Source organism: Taudactylus pleione, unplaced genomic scaffold (genome assembly GCF_031769625.1).
Source record: "Taudactylus pleione unplaced genomic scaffold, aTauple2 ptg000055l, whole genome shotgun sequence".
Classification (NCBI taxonomy): Eukaryota; Metazoa; Chordata; class Amphibia; order Anura; family Myobatrachidae; genus Taudactylus; species Taudactylus pleione.
In genome coordinates, this window is record NW_028284457.1 from 12948523 (window position 1) to 12972746 (window position 24224).

General features: G+C 41.0%; 1 protein-coding gene across 7 annotated transcripts in view; it reads left to right on the forward strand.

The window, feature by feature from the left end:
- The window catches only part of FAM13A (family with sequence similarity 13 member A), a 243391-nt gene that overhangs the window by 154244 nt on the left and 64923 nt on the right, over positions 1 to 24224 (forward strand). For all 7 annotated transcript variants that reach the window (XM_088464435.1, XM_088464434.1, XM_088464438.1 and 4 more), the window contains one exon: positions 12652 to 12693. In XM_088464435.1, coding sequence (XP_088320561.1) covers positions 12652 to 12693 — 42 coding nt within the window. The remainder of the gene's footprint in view (positions 1 to 12651; positions 12694 to 24224) is intronic.

Sequence of the window (24224 nt, forward strand, 5' to 3'; positions counted from 1 at the left end):
TCCGGCCTTTAACTCACCGGGTCTTTCCGTGGGTGAGGCCTCTTTGGATGTTGTGCGGGCCTTAAGGACTTATGTTGACCGCACTTCTTCGTTTAGGAAGTCGGACGCTTTGTTTGTCCTCTATGGCTTCCGTAAAAAGGGTTGGCCTGCTTCAAAGCAAACTTTGGCAGCCTGGATCCGTATGGCTATTTCTGAAGCTTATCTTCATGAAGGCCTACCGGTCCCTCCTTCTCTGAAGGCTCATTCCACTAGGTCTGTGGGTCCTTCGTGGGCAGCTCGACGTGGTGCCTCGGCAGTTCAGATCTGCAAGGCTGCTACGTGGTCTTCTGTCCATACCTTCGCGAGGTATTACAGGTTTGACACCTTCGCCTCTCAGGATGCTTCCTTCGGGCGGCGGATTCTCCTTTCTGCACAGGAGCGTCCCCACCCTTAAAGGATACTGCTTTGGGACATCCCCAAGGTATCCTGTGGATACCCTATGGACCCTGAAGTAGAAAATATGAGATATGGTAAGAACTTACCCTTGTTATCTCTATTTCTACGAAGTCCATAGGGTTCCACAGGACTCCCGCCCTGTCGCACCTGTGCTGCAGATGGGCTTTGCTCTGGTCACCGGTTTTCCGTCTCCCTCTGGTGAGAATGTGATTCTTGTATGTGTCCAGATCTTTGTTCTCTCTCTTCCTTCTCCTCCTCCGGCCTATGGCTTGGTAACTAACTGAGGTGCCTTGGCCCGGGGGCGGGGTATAGGAAGGGGACCTAGTGCATCCTGGGAGGCTGAAAGCTTAACTCTTTGGTGCCCTGCGACTGACGTCACACCTATACCCCAAGGTATCCTGTGGAACCCTATGGACTTCGTAGAAATAGAGATAACAAGGGTAAGTTCTTACCATATCTCATATTATATATATATATATATATATATATATATATATATATATATATATAGTGCTTTGTTTAGACCGGCACTCCGGAAAACATAACCCCTAAATACCTGGGTGCCCTCCCCGGGAAGTAAATCACCTCCAAATCCAAACTCCAAAACAGCGGGCGGCACTCCTCGGCTTTCTCATTCAAACATCACCACATTTGGTATTTATATATGCAATCTAAAGATGTGTTCACATACACCTAGTCTCCCTGCGCGTTAAACAGCTCTTCTAGTAGTGTTATACCGTGGCACAACACGATAGAACTGAGCGTCTTTTTGTGCAAATTTTCCCCTTAAAATGTGTCTTATTTGCAAAGTGATGCAAAATAGGATGGACAAGCAGCTTATGCTGATTAAAATGATATGTGGCAAGCCTTCAGTTTGTTCTTTGTGTTACTGCGAATATATCTGCATGCAAAATGCATTACAGTGTCAGCGGCTGTGACACTGTAAAGTTGTATATTGCATGCAGATACAGCTCAGTTGCACACAGATTATACAGTAGGCATGCCATGTATCATTTTAATCAGTATAAGCTGCTTTTGCATCCTATTTGCATCGCTTTGCAAATAAGACACATTTTAATGGAAAAAGTCACCTGGAAAGATGCTCTGTACTACAGAATCACAGTGTACTCACCCATTATTTGTAACACATCTCAAAGCACATGGAGAATAGATGTATGTGGATGCATCTGTATCTAATTATTTCTTATTATTTATTACCAGTTTTTTATATAGCGCACATCTTTTCCGCAGTGCTTTACAGAGAATATTTGGCCATTCACATCAGTCCCTGCCCCAGTGGAGCTTACAATCTATGGCCCTCATTCAGAGCCGCTCGTTAGCGGCAGTACGCTCGTTCCGAGCGATGTTTGCACATCTGCGCATGCGTACGGTTTTTAGTACGCATGCGCGAACCAGTCAGTGCGGCCAAAAATCGTGTGTACGCTATATAGCGAGTGCCTGCTATTTTGAGTGACAGAATGAGGCGTATGTGGGTGGTAACAGGGGAAGGTGCTTGAAAACGGGGAGTGGAGATCCGAACGCAGGCGTGCTTAAAGGTCAAAACGGGCGTATTATGGGTGTGCATAATTAATACAGCAGCGTCATTGACCACGTCACTGGGTTATTTTATAGCCAGAACTGCTCGCAAATTTGTGGTAGCAAACACCAACCACAAGAATAGCGAGCAGTTCATACGCTGGTCGATGTACTCGATTAATCTAATAAATAGCGGACATGACGTATGGTGCGAGCGGCCAGGGGGCGTTTTTAACAAATAAACGAGCGTATGTTTTGCTCGCTCGTTCAGACTTAGAGGTGTGAACAGACTGCAATTTGCGAACGGATCATTTGAATAGCCACCCCTTGTTTTTGAACGAACGACCGCAAATAGCGAACGGCTCTGAATGAGGGCCTATGTTCCCTATCACATGCACACACTAGGGTTCATTTTTGTTGAAGCCAATTAACCTACCAGTATATTTTTTGGAGTGTGGGAGGAAACCGGAGTACCCGGAGGAAACCCACATGAGCATACGGCTATAAGTAGGATACGTCCATGTTGCACTATGGCGCTTTTACACAGCGAGAAAATGTTGCCGTTTATGTGTAGTGGACTTAACCGGCGACCATGTTGGTAAGAGCAAATTATTCCTTAGAGGAGCATTGTGGAGATAGAGCAGGCGCGCACTCTATACTAATGTGAACATACAGTACATGTGTGACTTGTACAATTTTTAAGAATAATTATCAAAATGGATAAGGTACCTGCATGTTCTACTGAACAGCATGCTGACAAAAAAACTCAAATTAAGTCACTAATTACTACCTTAATCATGTATATTTTTTGTCCTTAATCCATACATGCATACTTATTTTGTATTGGGGGACAAGATGGGCAAATCGCTTTGTAGAGCAGTGTTGCGAATCATGTAGAGAGGATGTAACCATGATGACACGAGATTTACTGAGAACCCCATCATCACACCCCATTCATGCCCATTTCACTAGTAAGTAGGTGGATGGGTGACCTGCGCTCCCGGTTGCAGAGTTTCCTCATCCCGGATTTACCAGCGGACAGGACGCCGGCGGTCAGAAGACCGACAGTGGCATCCTGATATTGCAAATTCCGACGCGGGGCTAGTAAGTAGCCTAACCCTCCCCCTCTGCTGCTCTAACCCCCCCCCTCTGCTGCCCTAACCCTCCCCTCTGGTAGTGCCTAACCATAACCTTCCCTCCCCGCAGCCTAACCCTAACCCTGCCCGGTCGGTGCCTAACCCACCCATCCCCAGCCTAATGCTAACTGTAACCCGCATATTTACCTTTGGGATACTGACATCGATATCTTGATCCCTTCTGGATGCCAGCGTCGGCATTAGGCGTCTGTATACGGACGTCTGGCATCCCTTCTGGATCCCCTGATCTCTACCTGTGTTATTCTGGACAAACTTCCCTGTAAATTGTCAAAAGTTGCACTTAAATTCCTGTGCTACATACATATCATGATATTTATGGTATGGGATCCAACACCTGAGAGGGTCTGTCTGCACTCCGTTGCTGCCAGCGGTGCCTCTTTCGGGCTCAGTTGCCTTCTGCGAAATGAGCAGCATGCAGTGTGACCACCGACACGCACGGTACCCAAAGGCAAGTATGCTGTACATGCACTCTAGCATTCCAAAATTCTCCTCCCCCACACCCCTCAATTGGTGCAAGATATGTGTTGTCCAGCAAGTGTAGGAAGAGTTGTCCTACAAACTTTAGGGCCTTCTTTAAAATGTAGCTAGAGGACCCCTGAAATTGCAAACATACCCTTACCTGGAAAAGAGCAGTATGCACCCTTGCTGATTCAGAGAAACGTTTCTATGCAGAGATCATAATACTTTTTCATATGCACAAAGCCCATTGTTTATACTTTTATCATCTGTTTAGCATCATTGCTGTATGACATCATTACTGTACTAGTTTATTGGACCCGGGTAACCTCAATCTCTGCCCTGTTCCACCCTCAACTTTGTCTGGCTTATCCCCTCCCCCAAGCTTCCATACTTACCTTGTTCCTGGCTGCTGGTCCTCCTCATCTAGGTCTGCTTCCTGGTGGAGTGGGAGGAGTTGGGGCATGCACGCAGACTTCCACTGCGTGCTCATTGAGAAGACAGGACAGACCTGACACATTTATTATATAAGATTACTTCTATGGTTTCATTGGGTGACTATTGCATCACTTGTTAAACTGCCCCAAGGTCATCTCCACTCTGGCACACCTCTTCCTTTTTACATGGCAAGACAGAACTGATGTTCCAACTATGTAGTATGCACAAAGATGACTACTACTTATTATTATTATTATTATTATTATTATTATTATTATTACTACTTTATTATATCTTGTCAATTTTGGTTTCTGTATCTGACTTTACCTTACTAAGTGCTGTACAGACCTTTTTGTCAGATGTTACTATGGTATACTGAAGTAAAATTACTAGCATTTCATAAGTGCCAAAGGCTTTTATTGACAATTACATTAAGTTTATGCAAAGAGTCAATATTTGCAGTGTTGATCCTTCTTTTTCAAGACCTCTGCAATTCGCCCTGGCATGCTGTCAATCAACTTCTGGGCCACATACTGACTGATGGCCGCCCATTCTTCCCTAATCAATGCTTGGCGTTTGTCAGAATTTGTGGGTTTTTGTTTGTCCACCCTCCTCTTGAGGGTTGACCACAAGTTCTCAATGGGATTAAGGTCTGGGAAGTTTCCTGGCCATGGACCCAAAATTTTGATGTTTTGTTCCCCGAGCCACTTAGTTATCACTTTTGCCTTATGGCACGGTGCTCCATCATGCTGGAAAAGGCATTGTTCATCACCAAACTGTTCTTGAATGGTTGGGAGAAGTTGCTCTTGGAGGATGTTTTGGTACCATTCTTTTTTTCATGACTGTGTTCTTAGACTAAATTGTGAGTGGGCCCACTCCCTTGGCTGAGAAGCAACCCCAAACGTGAATGGTCTCAGGATGGGTATAGGTTTAAGGCAGTGGTCGGGAAACAGGGGTAAATTACCCCACATGGGGTAAAAATTAAATTCCTGGGGGCAATAGATGGACAGCCGGGCATGCATATGAATCATTCTATAATATAGAATGATTCATATGCATGTCTGGCTGTGCCGCAGGGAGGCTCTATGGGAGAGACGTCATGACGTCTCTCCCATAGTTCCAAGGAGCAGCCGGGCAGACAGGACGGCGGCGGATGCAGGAGCGGAGATTAAGGTAAGTGTTTTTTTAGGGTTTCTTTGTACAAGCAGTACTACAGGGTCATTATATGGGGGCAATACTACAGGGGCATTATATGGGGGCACTACTACAGGGGCATAACTATGGGGGCACTGCTACAGGGGCATTATATGGGGGCACTACTACAGGGGCATTATATGGGTGCATTATATGGGGCACTACTACAGGGGCATTATATGGGGGCACTACTATATAATTTCCTTCCTTTCAAATCAAGGGGGTAACGTCGACTTATCTAAATATATTTTGGGGTAAAAGGTAAAGTTCCCTGACCCCTGGTTTAAGGAAACATAGAAACAGAAAAGTTGACGGCAGATAAGAACCACTTGGCCCATCTAGTTTGCCCCTTTTTTAACTTTAGGGTAACCTCAAACTCTGACACAGAATTAAATGGCTGTGTAATTTAATATTTAAAAGAGATAAGGATAGAATGTCTTCTGATCCTTTTATTTTTTTTTACCTGTTTTATGAGCTGTTTTATGATAATTGTTGGAAAAAAAAAGTTTTCAATTGTTTGTGGTTTTTGGAGGGTTAGCTTTTACATATCACTTTGGTCTTATACAGCTGTATCTTTTTTTTACATTGGATAAGGAAACTGTATTATATATATATATCAAGATATTAAAACGAATGTATTTGGGTGTAATAATCGCCATTTCTGTAAAAAATAAATATATATACATATACACACAACGAAATGCCCTTAACCTGCGCTCAGCTTTTGATAGTATATAATAAATGGCTGCAAACCTTCTAAAAACAACCCCCCCTGTTAGTAGGGGCTAGAACACAATATTTTATAGAGTAGTATAGAGGATGCGCCCCAAAGAAAACCAATAACAAACTGTTCACTTCAATTAAATATATTTAAAAAGTCCAATATTAAATAAGCTCGTAATCCAATTTGCAGTATTATAAATTCTTGGAAGAGATGGATCCTACGGCCGACTTGTCCACTTTATGGATACTAAAAACTTTAGTGTGGCTTTTCTCCCATACGATTGGATTTTCTTAATATGAAGAAAAACTCCTTATCTTCTTAAGGAGAAAAATATCTAAAAATACATATACATGCATACATACAGCGGGTAAAATAAGTATTGAACACGTCAACATTTTTCTCAGTAAATATATTTGTAATGGGGCTATTGTAATTAAATTTTCACCAAATGTCAGCAATAACCCGGGCAATCCACACATGCACAGAAATCAAACCATAGATGTCCATAAATTAAGTAATGTGCAATAATGGCACTTAGCCACTTAGCGAATATATATTGTCATCACCTCAAGCCTTAGGATTATGCACATTCGAGCAGCAATATATTAAATAAGGAGATTAAATATTTATATAGGTACTGAATATCTCGGGGAGTTTATAAAATAAGAAGACCAATAACTATGATTTGAATAAACATATTAAATATCAAAATATGTGAGTACTGATACATTTCTGGCTGACAGAATGAAAATAGAATTTTCAGATACATTTGTATCTAAAATGTCCCTGCAATAAATTTATAGAGCTTGAAATAACAGACTTATTTTGGAAACGCACATGGTGGCAAGATTACAATATACGCATAAATAAAGACAGCAAACAGCCGTGGTTTTAAATATCTCTTTGTTCACAAAAAATCCTTTTCTTTATCACTTCATATTTATATCTAATTTTTAACATTATATTTCGCTTGATGACTTTATTTAAGGACATACAGTTTTTACAAAAACAATATAATTTTTTTCCATATACAATAAATAGACTAGGACATTAGTACTCTTGTTACTATATATGGACAAGAGGATACTTGTTTTTTTAATGCATATCCAATAAAAAATGTTTTTATACATAGTGTCATTTGGGGATTTCAGTGCACCTAATAAAACTGATTCTCTTTTCTTTTGTTAATTTTGATTTATTTTTTTTTATAACTACCTTATCTGTCAATGAACATAAATTCACCATAAAACATGGTATTTTTTTGTGTGAAATAGATTGTCTCATACTTTGAACTGATCCTTAGACATTTGCCAACATTCAGCTTCCTCCTTCCTGCTGGGGCATGGCCGGTTGATGACCTATTAGGGGCAGACCAGGGTGTGACCACGTGATCGTATCATTGTGGCCCCGCCCCCTCTTCACAATGCAAAGCTAAATGGCATTGCGAAGGAGGAGGCGGGGCCATGATTATGCGATTCAGTGCAAATCGTGTCACCGGCTAGCCCAGCTGCAGGGGGGGGGGAGTGATGCGGGACGGTTGCAGGTGGTGACGGCAGCCGGAAGATTTGCCTACTTTTCCGGAGAGCTAGGAGCGCAACCCGATATTCAGGAGACTCCCGGCCGTCCCGGAGAGTAGACATGTATGCGTTTTGCTACAATGACTGCCTAGACAATTGGGATCAATTAGTAAATAAATCACACTTGCCTTTTCACACAAAAGAGGTCAAAAACGTCTTTTACCCAATGAATAGTCCTTTTTTTTTTTTCATGAAATCTCTTACAGAGCATACTGTAGTTATTTGCATTAGTGTATCCAGTGTTACACCTATAGAAAAAGAGGATTGTTTTCATTACAATTTAGCTGCACACCCCTCCCTCAGTTTGTAATCACACTGCCTTTAGTGAAAGTAATTGGAGTAACACCTTAATGTAAGATGTGAGCTTGTAATAGGTTATATAACACTGTCTGTGACACAGCAATACAGGAAGCTTGCAGTGTGTGTACAGTAAACAACTATTTGGTGCGCTCCCTGATTCTGCTTTAGCCCAGCTCTCAGTTATCCTGGCAGCTGTTCCAGTCACTCCTTTTTAGTTTAAGTAAAGGGCTCCTGTAATTTTGATATGACAAACTTTTTTGCCAATGCCTCGCATATATGCTACACTTGTTTTTGGGTCCCTAATACAGAGAAACAGGCACAGTAGTCATGCCTTGTCTCACATTTATTTATATTTGGTTGCATCAGAAATCTCTGCTATTAGAAATAAATGTAAAACAAGTGTTTGTGGATTTATGTTTTACTTAAAAAAGGGGGGGGGTGAGGGGCTGTCCTGGGGAAAATAAACACATGATAGCCCTCTTCAAGGAAGGAGCAGGTGTTTAACCACTGTGTTACCATATCTGTACTGTGAGCATGCATGTCCTAAGTGTTTGTTTTCATGTTTAACAGCATTCTGTCATGTCAACGCAACTATACATAACTGTAACTGAGAAGTTCCAAGCTTCCAGAAGTATCAATTGCTAACTAGTCTGTTATAACAGATTTGAGATTTTATTGGTCCTCCTTAATTATGAAAGTGACCTTGGCTGTTCTGTGCTTGGTAAATGGAACAGCTGCAGTGTTATTGTACTAGTGCAATATCATAGCACTGACTGCATCCAACAAGTAACAGCACGGGAATGTCACAGGCTGTACGGATCTGTGGTGAGTCTAATGCTTTTTTGTTATGCATAACACATATAAAAATATGTATGTGTGTTAGAGTGCGTGTATATATGTATGTGTGTGTATATGTAATTGTATATATATATATATATTTTTTTTTTATTATTTATTTTTTATTTATTTTTTTAAATCGTCCAGTGAATGAACTGTTAAGGGAACTCTCATATCTACAGGGATAGTGAATGTAGAGGTCTCAATATAGTTTTTATGTTGTATCATGTGCCATCACTCTTACTATTTATACTTTTAAAATAAATTTTTAGTTTAAAGAGGTGTATAAATTACCAGTGAATGAATGTGCAATGCTAGCAAATGAACATGCCATCCCAGTAAATTAATAATATGACTTAGTCAATAGATTTAATCTAATCTACTAAAATTTAAGATTACCGCGTTAAACCGGAAAAAGTTCATCCAATGGTAGTGTTCATTCACTGAATATAATGTATGTATGTGTATGTATGTATGTGTATTTACACACACACACACACACACACACACACACACACACACACACACACACACACACACACACACACACACACGCACGCCATAATGAAACTTCTCCTATTCAGAGCCAACTGTAGCTTAAACTAACATCCAGATGCCACCAAATTTGGTAGGTAGACTAATGAAAACATTTGAAGCAGGGTTCTGCTGAAAAACGTTTACTGCAAAATGTTGCCGATAGGAGGAATAAGGCGTTGTACAATGTGAAAATGTAAAAATGGGCAGACAAATGTTTTTTTTTTATGGTGTTATCAATAGTATAACACAATAATGTTAATCGTTCAGTACAGTCCATCTTCATATATGGCAGTTATCTACTTTACATTGTTATCATCAATATTACACATTGTACATGTGAGTAATGCAAAGAATGTAGCTATGATCATGTGTCCCTTGGATGGTATTTATCTTTTGTATGCAACATGGATTTGTTTGTTGCAGAACTCATAATTTGTTTTGAAGGTGTGTCCACATGTAAGGAGTTAGTTATATAATATGTATATAAGTGTGTGTGTGTATATATGTGTGTGTGTGTGTGTATATATATATATATATATATACATATATATACATGTGTATATATATGTGTGTGTGTGTGTTTATATATATATATATATATATATAGTGTGTGTGTGTGTGTGTGTGTATATATGTGTGTGTATATATATATATATATATATATATATAATACAGTCATGTGACCGGCGGACGCAAGACCGCCGGTCACAATCCCCGACGGCTGAATCACGGCTAGGGATTATTGACAGGCGTCGAAATCCCGACGCCGGAATTTAGAACGACGCGGGACCGTACGAGGTAAGTACGGTCCGTGTGTCCTCAGCCGTGAGGGGGGGGGGGAGGTTTAGGTTTAGGGCACCCCGGGGGGATTTAGGGTTAGGCACCCCCGGGGGAAGGTGAGGGTTAGGTATAGGGTGCGGGGAGGGGGAGTTAGGTTTAGGCACCCCAGGGGGAAGGTTAGAGTTAGGCAGCCCTAAAGGAGGGTTAGAGTTATGGGGGAGAGCGGAGGGTTAGGTGGTTTACTCACCTCCGTCGGGATCTCAGCAGCTCGGCCTGCCGACACCGGGATTTTGACCGCCGGGCTCTCGTCCGGCGGTCATTCGTACCGATCATATATATATGTATATATGTGATTTGCATTGCTGACACTGACAACACCCCAAACTTCAAATGTTTATGCATTGGTAAACCAAAAGTAAATCATTTAGATCAGTAACTAACTTACACAGAATTGACCAACCATGTTTTGTTGCACTAAAGGGCTGTGAATTCTTTATTTTCAGTCCTCAATTCTTATTTATATTAATTATCATTATTATTGCAGAAGCAGTGCACACAAAACAAGAAAATAAATTGCGAAAGACTTAGTGCGGAATGCATCAAGCATTGCATTTTGGATGCGATGAATCCTGCCACTGATCGCATGCATATAGTAACGCCGTATGCATGTACATTTAAGCAAGGACAGCTCTTCTGTTAAGAGCTGTCCTTTGCGGTGTGGGGACTTCCAGGTTTATGACCCGGGAGTCCTTCTGCACATGTGCGAGCTGTGAGGGACCCTGGCAGGGAACCTATTGGATTCCTCTTGGGGAAGTCTGCGATAAAGAACCCATAGGCTTCCATTAGGCAAGGCCATCTGTAGATGGCGTTGCCTATGGGGTCCAAGCTTTGCTTTCTATAGCTTGGTGCATACCGTGATTGCAATCAAGCCTCCGAAAACGGCAATTTCGAGGATTTGACCGCATTTTTCAATATAGTGCACCCCACCCTTAGTAGGAAACATTGCAGAACATGGGATATAAGCTGCACATAGAAACACAGAATTTGACAGCAGATAAGAACCACTTAGCTTATTTAGCCTGCCCTTTTAGGGTTAAGGGATTATAGTTGGGGTTAAGGTGCGTATCCACTTCCCGACTGTGAAACGAGAGCAAGATTACGACATTGTAATCGTGCTGTCATTTCTATGTCTATGATGTGCCTACACTGAACGTTCAGTGTAGCCACATCCATCATCCCCGTACATGCTGAAACTGACGTGATCGTCAGGTTGACCAGCATGTACGGGCGATGATGGATGTAAAAAACGACCAGCGGGCACGCGCATCGCTGGTTGTTTTTGACATTTACATGGCCGATTTGCGGAAGATTAGCAACCGATTGAACGATAACTATGTCAATCTGCCTGTTTAATCTTGCCTAGTAGATATGCACCTTTAGGGTATTAGCGTTAAGGTATAGGTTTAGGGAAACCTAGAAACAGAAAAGTTCACGGCAGAGAAGAACCACTTGGCCCATCTAGTTTGCCCCTTTTGTAAATTTAGGGTAACCTGAAACCCTGTTTGATCCTTCGTTTTTTTTTATAAAGATATCCTTATTTCTATCCCAAGCATGTAGAAATTGCTCTACTCTTTTAGTTTTTGCCTCCACCACCTCTGATATCCATTACCCTTTCTGCTAAACCATATTTACTCGTATTTCCTCTGAACCTACCTCCCCCAGTTTCAGTGCATGTCCTCGTTTTCTAATACGTCTCTTTTGAAGAATGTTTCCCTCCTGTACCTTGTCAAACCCTTGATATACTGTATTTGAAAGTTTCTATCATGTCCCACCTTTCCCTTCTCTGCTCCCAATTATACATATTAACATATTTTAATCGCTACGTTTTGTGACATAAGACATGCGCCGTTTTTGTTTCTTTGTACCGTTCACATGAAGTCATAATATCCACATAAAAAGAACCCAAAGGTTCAGTGCCGTTGTTGGCGATGGGAAGGAGATGGTATAAGGAAGGGAAAAGCACATGAGGGAAGAGGACCTTGCCCATGAGAGCTTACAATCTAAAGGGTTTAGGTAGACAGCCAGACAGGAGTGATACAGATGGGAGATGTCGTGAGCGAGGAGTACAGTAGTGGGTTAGGATGAAAGCTGGAAAGCTTTAAGAAATATATTTGCTTATTTTAAATAAACACAAGCACCAAAATAACAGTGATGAAGTGCACTTGTCAAGCCACACCTTATTCACAGCAGATTTCAGCAAGTGAATGTAAACAAGCCTTTTTGTTGTGGTGGCTTTTCTTTTCATTCTGTACATGAAACTACCAGTAGGTGGCAGCATGACATCAGTATGTAATCCCTGTACTGTAGATGGGTATAACTGCACCGGAAGTGGTTTTATTTATTGCAGTTTTCATTCTATTCTGGAGAGCTAGTGACTTGTATAATGTAATACAGTCTTACATCGTGATGCACAACCTCCTGAATAATGTAGGAGATGGACATTGGAAATAAGGGTGCAAGCTAGGTGTCTGATAATAATCATTGCAACTACATACAGCATGTTCTTGGACTGCTTTTCATATTAGCAGGGAAAAACATCCATTTTTATTCAATATCCCCACATTGTCTCATTTCATCAGGTTAATGAATCTTTACATAGCTTTTATTTATTTTTTTGCAGCTCTCAGGAAGATGAACGACCCATGTCCCCTTTCTTCATGAGGTATGTTTTTGTGTGTGTTTTTCTCTTTTATTTCTTTGTTTCCTTTTCTGTTTATTTGTACCAATGTATTACATAGGCATAGTACAGCAAACTATGGTCCTCCAATTTAAAATACAAGTACAATAAGAATACTGTATACAGTCAGACTTTTTGCCTCAAATGGCTAATAACAAAAAACAAAATCTCTAGCAAATACAGAGCTACACCTCCTCACTCTTTTATTTTTGTTGTATCTGGCATTAAAAACTCTCTCACTGAGCAATTTAGATTTTATGTTCAGTGTTTCTTTAATTGTGTTTCAGAATGCAGTAGGTCTGCATTGGAAGCAGTGCCGTTGTGCGCCTGTCTGTGTGCATGTGGTAGCTTTGAGTTTCAGACATGAGATATGTGCTACACAACAGGTTTGTTGCCATAAAATGCTGTCTTTATGACTACATGTAGATATATAATCACACGTACTTGGTGTAAGCACATTTTCCTCTGATGATGTCATAGGTAGATAGATACTGGGGGCATGTCGTTGTAATTTTTATGCCATATATATATATATATATATATATATATATATATATATAACAGGTGTGATTATATGCTATATGACCAATTTGTAGGTGGGATGATGGCACAGGAAATGTTATGCAATTCATAGGCTGCGCATATTCTAAGTGATATTTTCACAGGTGTTTCTCTGAAGTAATTACCTATATAGCTCTCACATTTTTCAAAATAGTGCAGAGTATGTTTAAAAATGGTGGGGCCTGACATAAAATGTTTAAGATTATGGTCAGTGGCATGAATGTTAAATTTTACACTTTAATTTGGATTACCTGGACACAATTTGAGATTGTTAATAGTTGTTTAAATACTTGGTGGCTCTCTAGCCTCTTTTTTTATAATGTCACTTTTACAATAGTGTCACTTAGGGGGTAATTCAATAATTTTTCGGGCACATAAAACAGGATTTTAATGCTTGAATTGCCCAGTTTTTCTCGCCCGAAAATTTATTTTTTTCAGTCAAATACACATAGGATCCGTGAACTTATCACATCCTATGTGAAAACAGTTATCAGGGATTTTTTTTCGGAGCCTGCTCAGCTCCAGGAAAAGAAATACCAGATAAGCAGCTGTCCGCAGCCCAGGACACACTGCTGTGTGCGCCCAGCTGAAGTAGGACCCGGGAGACTGCTGCCTCTCCTCTGCCTGTGCAGGGGTGGGGGGGAGCGACCAGCAAAAAGTTTTTATTTGCCCTTGTGGCCATGTCTCCCGCAATTAGGTCATGTCCCTGATAATTGCTGGCTTTGAGGCTAATTCAATTAGTCCAGGGGATCAGTTAGCCGACCGTCAGTACCGTGGCTATTTGAATTCCTTAATATGTAAAGTACACATCTATCCCAATAAAATGTTTTTTAAAGCAGAAAGAGTTCCCTTGTTCAGCATGGCAGGTTTCTTTTATGGCTTGTGCATGGTGGGTGATGCTGGTTGGAGATGGGTGCTTGCTTAATGGTTATACATTTAAGATCAATCCTGGGTATATTGTTGGCAGTATAAAATTTGATTGAGGGGACTAATGGTGCCCATATACAGGATGAGATTGGACAGCTGACTGTGTATGATGGCATCCTCTGACCATGAAAGGGCTGAATTGTCAAGACTTTTCTGGGTTGACCTAAACCCATGACTATCACCTAGTAGTAGGTAGCACAGCTGTAACTTGGCACCCACAGAGCGCACCTGCTCTGTGGGCGGAAACGGGCGCCTCCACCCGTGTACTCACCACCACCACTGACTGCCCACCGCAATGTATAATAGTAGCAGTGCACCCGGCTCCTTATCTGCCGGACACTGCTAATATACATTACACAGGGCAGCCTCCTGACCCGTGCGCAGACCCACCAAGAGCCGCTGCGGGCCTGGGTAACGGGGTGTGGCCTAATCGCGGGAGGCGTGGCCACGCCCCCTTCCCGAGGGTAAAAAAATAAAGCTTTGCAGCCGTTGCGCGCTGGGGAGAGGGGGGGGGGCGCTCTGAGCCCCCTCATCCCTGATCAAAGCCAGGGGTGGGGGTGCGATCAGTGTGATCGCCCCCCCCCACAGGCATAGGAGACTGCTCGTGGCTGCTGAGCTGCAGTCACAGCAGTCTCCCACTGCAGTTCAGCACATGCTTTGTGCTGGGCTGCTGTGAGGGAGAGAGGGGGCGGGCGGAGCCGGACCCCGGCCCCTCAGGAAGCCCGTGCCCCTCAGGAAGCCCGTGCCCGGGTAATCTGTACCCGCTCCCCCACCCTCTCGGCGCACCTGCCCGTGCGGGCACTACCGTGTGGCGGAACGTGTATAAGGGGTACCACTATGTGGCGTAATGTGTATAAGGGACAGTGCTTTGTGGCATGACATGTATAAGAGGCACTGCTGTGTGTTGTAATGTGAATAACGGACAATGCTGTGCAGTGTCATGTAAATTGGTGCTATTCTGTGGCCGTTCCCCTTCCCCATGAAGCCACGTCCCTCTATTTTTGGCATGTGCCTTTGGGGGCAGGCACCAATTCTCTTTCTGGCACAGGGCACCTAAATGTCTAGTTATGGCTCTGGTAGGCTGTAGCACAGTCCTTCAGTTACTGACCGTTTTTATTGTTGATAAGGAGTGTCAGAACTCCTTATGTCAATGCATGTTAGACTATATCGGCATTTTACATGTGCTTACTTTATCTGTGCTGCTGTTTTTATTAGGAAGGTTTTCAGAGTTGTTCTTAGTCACCTACTTCTCATTGCGTTTTGGTTAATGATTTCTTTAAGGCTCCCATTTAACATTTTTATTTGGCTGGGACACTACAATTACTCTGCATTACTCTGCATTCCTTTGTGTGCTCTTTAAAAACACTGTTGTGGAACAGATCAGATTTAATATACAATGTTTGAGAGCTTAAAGCATATTCTCTTGCTGTAATGAAATGTGTGAGGCTAAAATGTTAAACATATTCGATCTGATGCGGTTTAGGAATGTTAATCTTTGATCTATACCAGGAAATCCAGTAAATAGGGATATTGTCTCATGTAATCTTTGTCCTTTCTTATAAGTTTGATACCCAACCTTGTATTGTAATTAGAGCTCACAAGCGCACCATACTATATCCTGGTCACATTCTTTTAGATGTTTCTCACAGATTAAACAATGAGCATTGGAAGTGTCCTCTATTGAAGGTTAACTGTTATTTTTGAATACATATGTATCCTCACTTTGCTGCAGTCACACCAAACAGCCCCTTTAGGTGCACCTGGTCCTGTGAGACTCTCCTAGCACAGGCGTCTTTTTTTTCCCAAAATACGTATAAGTCGCAATGCGATGCGACTAGGATGCACCAGGAGATTGTGCTGATTAATGTGATACTTGTATACCTGTGTCACTGAATCAGCATACGAAGTAATATGATGCAGCAGCTGCAACATTTTTCCATGTTAAATTCAGTTTACAGACTCAGTTGCATACAGATATACAAGTGTCACACGACAGTTTAATCAGCACGGTCTCCTGGTGCGTCCTAGTCCCATATCGTTTTTGGCAAAAAAAAGATGCCCGACGCTAGCAGAGTTGCACGAGACCTGGCAGCTCACTCACGCCAGGCATATCGCGCTGCATGGCGTATTTAGATGAGCAAGGACACATCTATAGTAAGTTGTGTTCAAAAGTCAGGCATTGTTAGTTATAGATCAGACCCACTTTTACTCATGTCCAAGGGCAAAACTACTATATATGCAAGATGTTCGGCTACAGTTGGGCCACAAGTGTCCTAATTCACCATTTGACAGTATATTAGGACACTTACAAATCAATGCCCTGGGATCCCAAGAAATGTTTAGTTGCATCCCTGCTCACAACCTTATAACATATGACATTAAATAACACTTTCATTTAACAAACTGCAAGAAGAAGTCTGCTCTACATCATTCTGCTCACAACATTATACATAGAACATTAAATAACACTTTCATTTAACAAACTGCAAGAAGAAGTCTGCTCTACATCATTCTGCTCACAACATTATACATAGAACATTAAATAACACTTTCATTTAACAAACTGCAAGAAGAATTATGCTCTAAATCATTCTGCTCACAACATTATACATAGAACATTAAATAACACTTTCATGTAACAAACTGCAAGAAGAATTCTGCTCTAAATCATTCTGCTTTAGGTTCAGTATAGACATGCTGTCAACGCAGGTAGGGGCTGGGCGTAACCGTAAGCGCTGTTATAGGCATCACAGTCTTCCCAAAATATTCACATGAACACGAGCCTAAAGGCTACCAGCTTTACCTTCCCACACAGACATTCAAAGAATATGTATTGCTGGTATGTGTTGGCCTGAATATTTTAGGATAACGATTTGATACAATTAGTAATGGAGAATATCATTGTATAGCATATCAATTATGCAAAGCTAGCATAGTAATAAAATGTCCTGTTGCAAGGTAAATAGTTCTGTCTTGTACACTTCTGTAAGAGAAAAGCTTTCTTAGGGATTATTAGACTGTTCTTTTCTGTGGGTCTTTATACCTCCACCCCAATAGCCGCTGCCCTTTGTGGCCCAATCCTTCTCCAGGTCCAATATGTATGAAGAAATAATTGTATTCTACCGGTAATAAAATCTTGTATACTGTAGCTTTGAAATAATAGCAAGTTGGTGAGTGACTTTAAATTGAAAATAAAATAAAAAAAAAAAAATAGTAGCACTTTTCCTTAGATTTGATGCTAAAGATTGGAGTAAATTAAGATTTATTATTATTTTGACATTTAATTTTAGTATAGAAAGTGTTGGGATTTTCTGCATAGTGTATAAAAGTTTAACATGAAATAGGATTAGCACGAGTTTTAATGATTTGGGGTAATTTAAGGCTCCATGCTCCTTTTAGGTTTAGTTAATGATTTCCTGAATAGCAACGCAGTTCTCTGTCACGTATATCAGTATTAGTAGTGAATAATTAATCATAATTAAGGGAGTTCAGGCTTTTTAATGGGCTCAATTAGTTGTAATTACATAAGGTGGGTCACCTCTTTCTAAAATGAATAACAATTTGGAAAACTTTGAATGTCAATGAAGAAATGAAATAACCTTCAGGAACCGCAAATGAACCATTATAACTTTTATGTTAACTACAAGAGAGTTTGAGCTGTTGCTTCTACCCTGTATATTGAAACAATGATGTCCATTACTTCGGAATATAAACATGTAAAATGTGAGAAAGGTGTTTTATATATTTATCCATCGAAATACCGCTTTTGGTGTTCTGAACGTCGGCATTCCCGTACCAAACACGAATAAACACACTGGGCATCGCACAGACTCCAGTGTATATTTTTTGGATCAAACACACAGATTACTAAGAATCGTGTTTGCCTGTCTATGGTAATAGTGATTATGATGTATCCTGTGCTAGTTCAGTTGTATTTAGCTTCTTCTAAATATACTCCACTGAACACTGCACAGGTCAGTGTGATCTGTGCAGTGCTTTTGTGTGTAGGGAAAAGAAAGGGCTAAAAATCAGAAGGAAAAAAAAATAGCGTGGGGTTCCCCTGCCCCCACAAAGGCATAACTAGCCCCATATCTCTGAACCCATTGTGGTACAAGAAAATTGGTGGGGCTGGCAATCATCAGAAAGTCAGAACCCCAAAAATAAAATGGGGTCCCCCCCTCCTGAGGATCAAGCAGTCCTGGTGGTGCCTTGTGGATGCAGGGGTAATTGTGTCAAATAAATAAGTAATGTTTCTTACAGTGAGACTACTGGTCCCAGCAAGCCTGCCCTGCGACTATTGTAGAACCATAAGTGCCAGCTGGCAGCTGTACTCGCACTGTTTAGAAAATATTTACTAAAAAAAAGTACACACACCAAGGATTCTATGACTTTATTACACACTCACTCACTTACACTCTACGTACTTACCTTCTCCCTGGAGGAGGCCGGTCCCTTCTCCTGGTAGAATCTATAGTCTGTATGTGTGTGTCTATAATGTAACCGCTCATCAACAGCCATATTGTGAATTTGACTTCACACTCATGATATCTATGATGTAAAGTTAGAGATTTATCTAGTAAATATTGCACACTGGGATCTGAGTGTTCCAAATATAAAATGAGCAAAAGTACTATAGGAGTGGCGATATGTTGGTGTGGTCCAACTACACCTACCATGGTCCCTTCTCCATCTGATTTGTCCCCGCTTTTTAACATGGTACTATTACCACCCTGGGCTACTTGCTTCCAACCACTGATTCACCTCTGTGTGAAATGAACATTATTCTATCTTAAGTGGACAGATATAGAAAAAGTACCTGTCTACTACTGTTTGATAATATTATAAGAAGTCTGCATGTAATTAGCCTTGGATGGAGATAAAGTGAACGGAGATAAAGTACTAACCAACCAGCTCCTAACTATCATTTTTGAAACCCAGCCTGTGACATGACAGGAGCCAATTAGCTGGTACTTTATCTCCGTTCACTTTATCTCTTTCCAAGGCTTAGTAAATAGACCCTTGAATGTGTCTGTGTCTGGTTGCCAGATAATGTATTTTGTGTCTGCTTTGTGCAACCATATTTTATTGCCCTCCAGAGAGTTATTGAATAGTAGATAATGACCTGTAGAAGGATAGGTAAATATGACTAGAGGCATGCTTAGGAGGCACTGTATTTTGTTAAAATGACTGTAGAGGCGGCGCCACTGGGTGCGCAATCTCTGCGACCTAAGGAGAGCTAGTGAGTTTCCCAACTTAACCCAAGGGAATAAAATTTAAAACAGGAAAGTATCTCTGACGCTGAGAAAGGTTCTTTTTAGATAAAGTGGGGAATTCAATTAGCCTCCGTAATTTTACTGTGGGCTAATTGATCCCCCGGTCTATCCAATTAGCCCCGAAGTAAGCCCACAGCACTGCACTTAACGCATATTTCATTAAAAAAATGCATAAACAATAATCAAATGATTTAATAGATTAATGACATCATATTACATCTCATTATTGTCATGGATAAACGAAATTTAAAAATGACAATAGTTTTCACCATTGTAGACAACAATGGTTAAAGGAGTATTTTAAAAATACATTAAATTAAAAACACAGTAACGCAAGTTTAAAATCAGGCTTAAAAATTTAAACATAAAAGAAAAATTAAATTCTCACTTAAAATTGCATTTCACAGTATTCCTTAGGCAGTGTTGAACAACAGGCAGCCAAGTGCTTTTTTTAAAATTTTAAAGGTGCGTACATACACAACGATTTTTTGAACGACTTAACTATAATGACGTCGTTATCGTTCAGTCTTTAAAAAAATCGTTCAGTGTAAAACGATGAACGATTATCGTTCATGTGCGTTCACGTTTGTCAATTGTAGTTTGTAGTTCAGTCAGACTGGCCAACTGAACGATTTTATTATTTATTACCAGATTTTCAATAGAAGTTGCAACAATTTTCCTTCAACACACAGAAAATCGTTTATTAAGTAAAGTAAAACCAATTACTTTCGTTCACTTTTTCAAAGGAAAAACTGAATGAAAATCGTTCAACGAAAATCGTTCATTACTTACATCGTCGTGTGTGTACGCACCTTCAGTGAGTATTTTAAATTATTTTTAAATTATTTGTATCTTTAATTATTTCTTTAACCATTGTTATCTACAATAGGGAAATCGATTTTGTTATTTTAAAATTTTATTTATCCATGATAATAGTGAGTTGTGATATTATTTTGTGTACAGCAAGCTTTGCTATATTAATTGTACTCTACTTATATAGTGTACATCGTGGTCACATGTCACTAATTTTTACTTTGTAAACAATTGTATTTACAATTGCAAATAAAATGAATGTGTCCATTATATGCAAAGAATGGTAATTAAAATCCAAATTGCAAATTTTTTTTTTCAATTATTAAGTATTTTGTGGTCTCTTTTCAACTTGATGGCTTTAAAGTATCAGAGAGTGAACTGTATGTTAAATACCCTATTTTCTAGTGGCAAAATTAAACTCTTAATAAGATTACCAACTACAACTGGCCTTTGTTATATACAGGTTAAGATCTTATTCAAGTTGCACAGAAAGGCCAGTATATATGTTTACAAATACAATATACTGTTTATAATTCACCTCAAGCAGTAATGGAAGCACCAGAAATACATGCAGATTGTAACAAATGTTTTTCGTTTCTAAGCAGTATAGCCGCCAATACAAAAGTTCTAGTTAATCAATATCTGATCCAACAGATTTATTCTGAGAGGTTGAAAAATCGCTGGCAGGAAACAATGACCGCATCTGTGGAATTTGAAGTTATCCCACCCTCTAAAAAAGCCTTTCCTATACACCAGATTTCCACATGTCAATACATGCGTGTCTAGCTCCACTGTATGAATCACAGTGTACTGTATTTGTTTAATCTGTACAGAGTACCCTCCTTGTGCCTCCTTCCCCCGTATTATCAGTATTGTGAAAAATTTTGTACTGTATATTGTTTTAGGCGCAAAATGTAGCAGAAGTATAGTTTAGTCACCTTTTAGAACAGGGGTGGGGAACCTCTTTTCTGCCGAAGGCCATTTTGATATATATAAAATTATTTGCGGGCCCGGTGCAGGCCACCCACCCTCCGTGTGATGCCACACGGAGGTGGGGTCGCAATAACTGTGATTACATTACAGGATGCCTGGGGAGCTGTAAGGGCAGCGGTGAGACCGCCGGAAGCATCCTAAGGATGCCCCAGGCGGCACTGCTGCATAGATTTTGGCTGCAGGGTGCCATTCTAGGCACCCTGCTAGCCAGATGAGGCTAGCAGAAAAAAACTCAGCGGGCCAGAACAAATAATTCTGCGTGCCTTATACGGCCACCGGGCCTGAGGTTCCCCTTCCCTGTTTTAGAACAACAATATGGTAATAATGTATCTAATAATTTCAGAAAGTCTGTCCCATCTCCTTAGTGACCAGCTGTCATGATAAGTATGAGAGCGCGGGGGGATAGGAAAGGGTTTAGGGGGTGGAGTGACCTAGGGGGGTAGGTGTGGAACCACAAGGGGGAGGAACTGGCCAGAGCAGAGGGCGGGGCTGGGTGGTGGGGAGGAGACTGATGTAACCCATCATAACCTGGGTCCAATATACTAGTAGACACACCAAAAAGTGGTACAACAAAACTACCACCACACTAGACATTAAGGGGTCTTATGTACTAATGGGAGAAAAGGATCAAAAACAATAAAAAATGTATAAATCCCTGTACATATTGCTTCTCAGTATGTACTAAAGGAATGTTTCTGCTGTTCGGTGGCTTGTGCATCGTGCTGCCATAGACTCCTATGGCCGTACTAAGTGTTTCAGAAGTTACTAAAGTGATCACTTACCGTCTGATGGTTTCTCCAGCACCAGCTTAGCCTCATATTGCTGCCTTTATCTTGCTCCTTCATAGTGTGAGGCCAGGCTGGGCTGGGTATCCAAACGATAAGAGGACTCTTAGGGCCCGATTCAGACACGCTCGTGAGCGCAGTGCTCGCAAGCGGGTCGATGGTCGACTGCGCATGCGCTGCCTCCAGCATGCGCGAGACCCGTACTTCGACGGCAGCTCCATCGCAAAGGGTCTCGCTACAAGACAGGGTGGCTGTTGATGTTGATTCACAGCTCATCCCATTTTGTAGGCGGGGAGGTTGGCTAGCTCCACAAATGCAGGCATTCCCTTAGGAACTTCTGGCGTTTGTGGGTGGCCCTACTGACATCACTCGTGATGTCAGTAGTGGACTTCCTGCTCTATTAGAGCAGGAAGTCCACTCGGGCTTACGAAAGCTGAGACCCTACCACAGGGTCTCCTCGCAAGCCCGATGGTTGTGATAATCTCAACCATCGCCAGGCCGCACGGAAAAGCTGTGGGTGGTCACCCACAGCTTAGCGAGCGGCCTGGAGGCCGAAAAAAAAAAAATTAAATCCCCGCCCTGATTCAGAGCCAGCGGCTCTGAATCAGACCCTTAGTACACCTACCCCAATAGCACTGGAAGATAATGTAATAAAATTAGCTCGATTTCATGTACATTGAGATTTCAGAACTGTTGATTGTATACCACTTGTTAAATGTATGAAGTCTGAATCATGAACCTTGGAAGCCTTTCATTACTAGCAGTGGCTTGGTATAGCCAAATATTACAATTTTGGTAGACAAAAACAAAGTGTTTTATATACATTAAGGGAAAAAAAATGTGAATTAAAAATATAATATACAAAATAAGACTTGGGACTAGACTCTCTATTCAATCTAATAATAAAAATTAATTTGAGTCGCTCACAAGTCCAAGTGCGATTTTTCAGGAAGCTGCGCAAGTTTTGCTGGCTACATTCGTGCCTGTGCAAACTAATGAGCGATTTATAGTTTTACACATCTCTGAGCTGTAACAGTGCGAACACGCACAAGAGTACCATTTATTGGGTGTGATGTGGGCGTATAACCAGAATTTCTTGCTATACATACAGTATGCAAAGAGGTCACCGCTTGCAGATGGATCTCCTGCTTCCAGCATGGGATAGGTGTAAGTGCTGTTAATGATGATGACTACTGCTCTTGTAAATGGAAAAATGGGTTGATGCGATCATATACATCAGTACGATTCAGAATATGGGCATATAGTTGTATTGGCATTGCATTCTCTTCAGCCGTCCGAATTTGTATTACTATGGCATTCTGTATGGCTCAGAATCTCCCTTTCCTTCCCTCCCTGGTGTACAACTGTGCAATATACCCTTCCATCCTGCATTCACCTGCATGCCACCGTCAGCAGCGTCGTCCCAACGTTCCATCTGATGGGCAGCACATCAGTTGGGATGACGTTTCAGATGCACGTGGATGTTAGGGTATAGACTTGGGACATCCTCCTGGTCACAGTCAGTGGAATTGTTCAGGCCAATAGAATCAAAGCTCCACTGCTCCTTAATGGACTAACACTGATTTTAATTAAAACATTATGTATAAGCTAATATTTATTAAATGCACATTTTGATTGTTTTAGTTTACAAATATTCTATGGTCTTAATAAACATATTGAAGGGTCATATCAATTGTGGGTGATTATTTATTACACCAGACCGTGAAGTTAAATCTTGGATCCTGCTACCGGTATTATTGTTGTTGTTATCATTAATATTATTAATACCTAATGTGTTTAATTCTGGTGATAAGCTACTGTTTTTCTTCACCTGTTTGTTAGCATTTTCACTTACTTGTGTTACCCTCATTGACTTATTAACTCTATAGTAAATTATTAGCTTCTGATGATATTGAGCTATTATATGCCTGACCAAAGTATGCTGCAGGAGAACCACATTTTAGTTGGTTATTATTTATTTATTATAGCACCATCATTTATATAGCGTACATATTCTGCAGCACTTTCCAGAGAATATTTGGCCACTCACATCACTCCCTGCCCCAGTGGGGCTTGCGATCTATATTCTCTACCACATGTACACTAGGGGTGTTGAAAGACAATTAACCTAACAGTATATTTTTGGGGTGTGGGAGGCAACCCA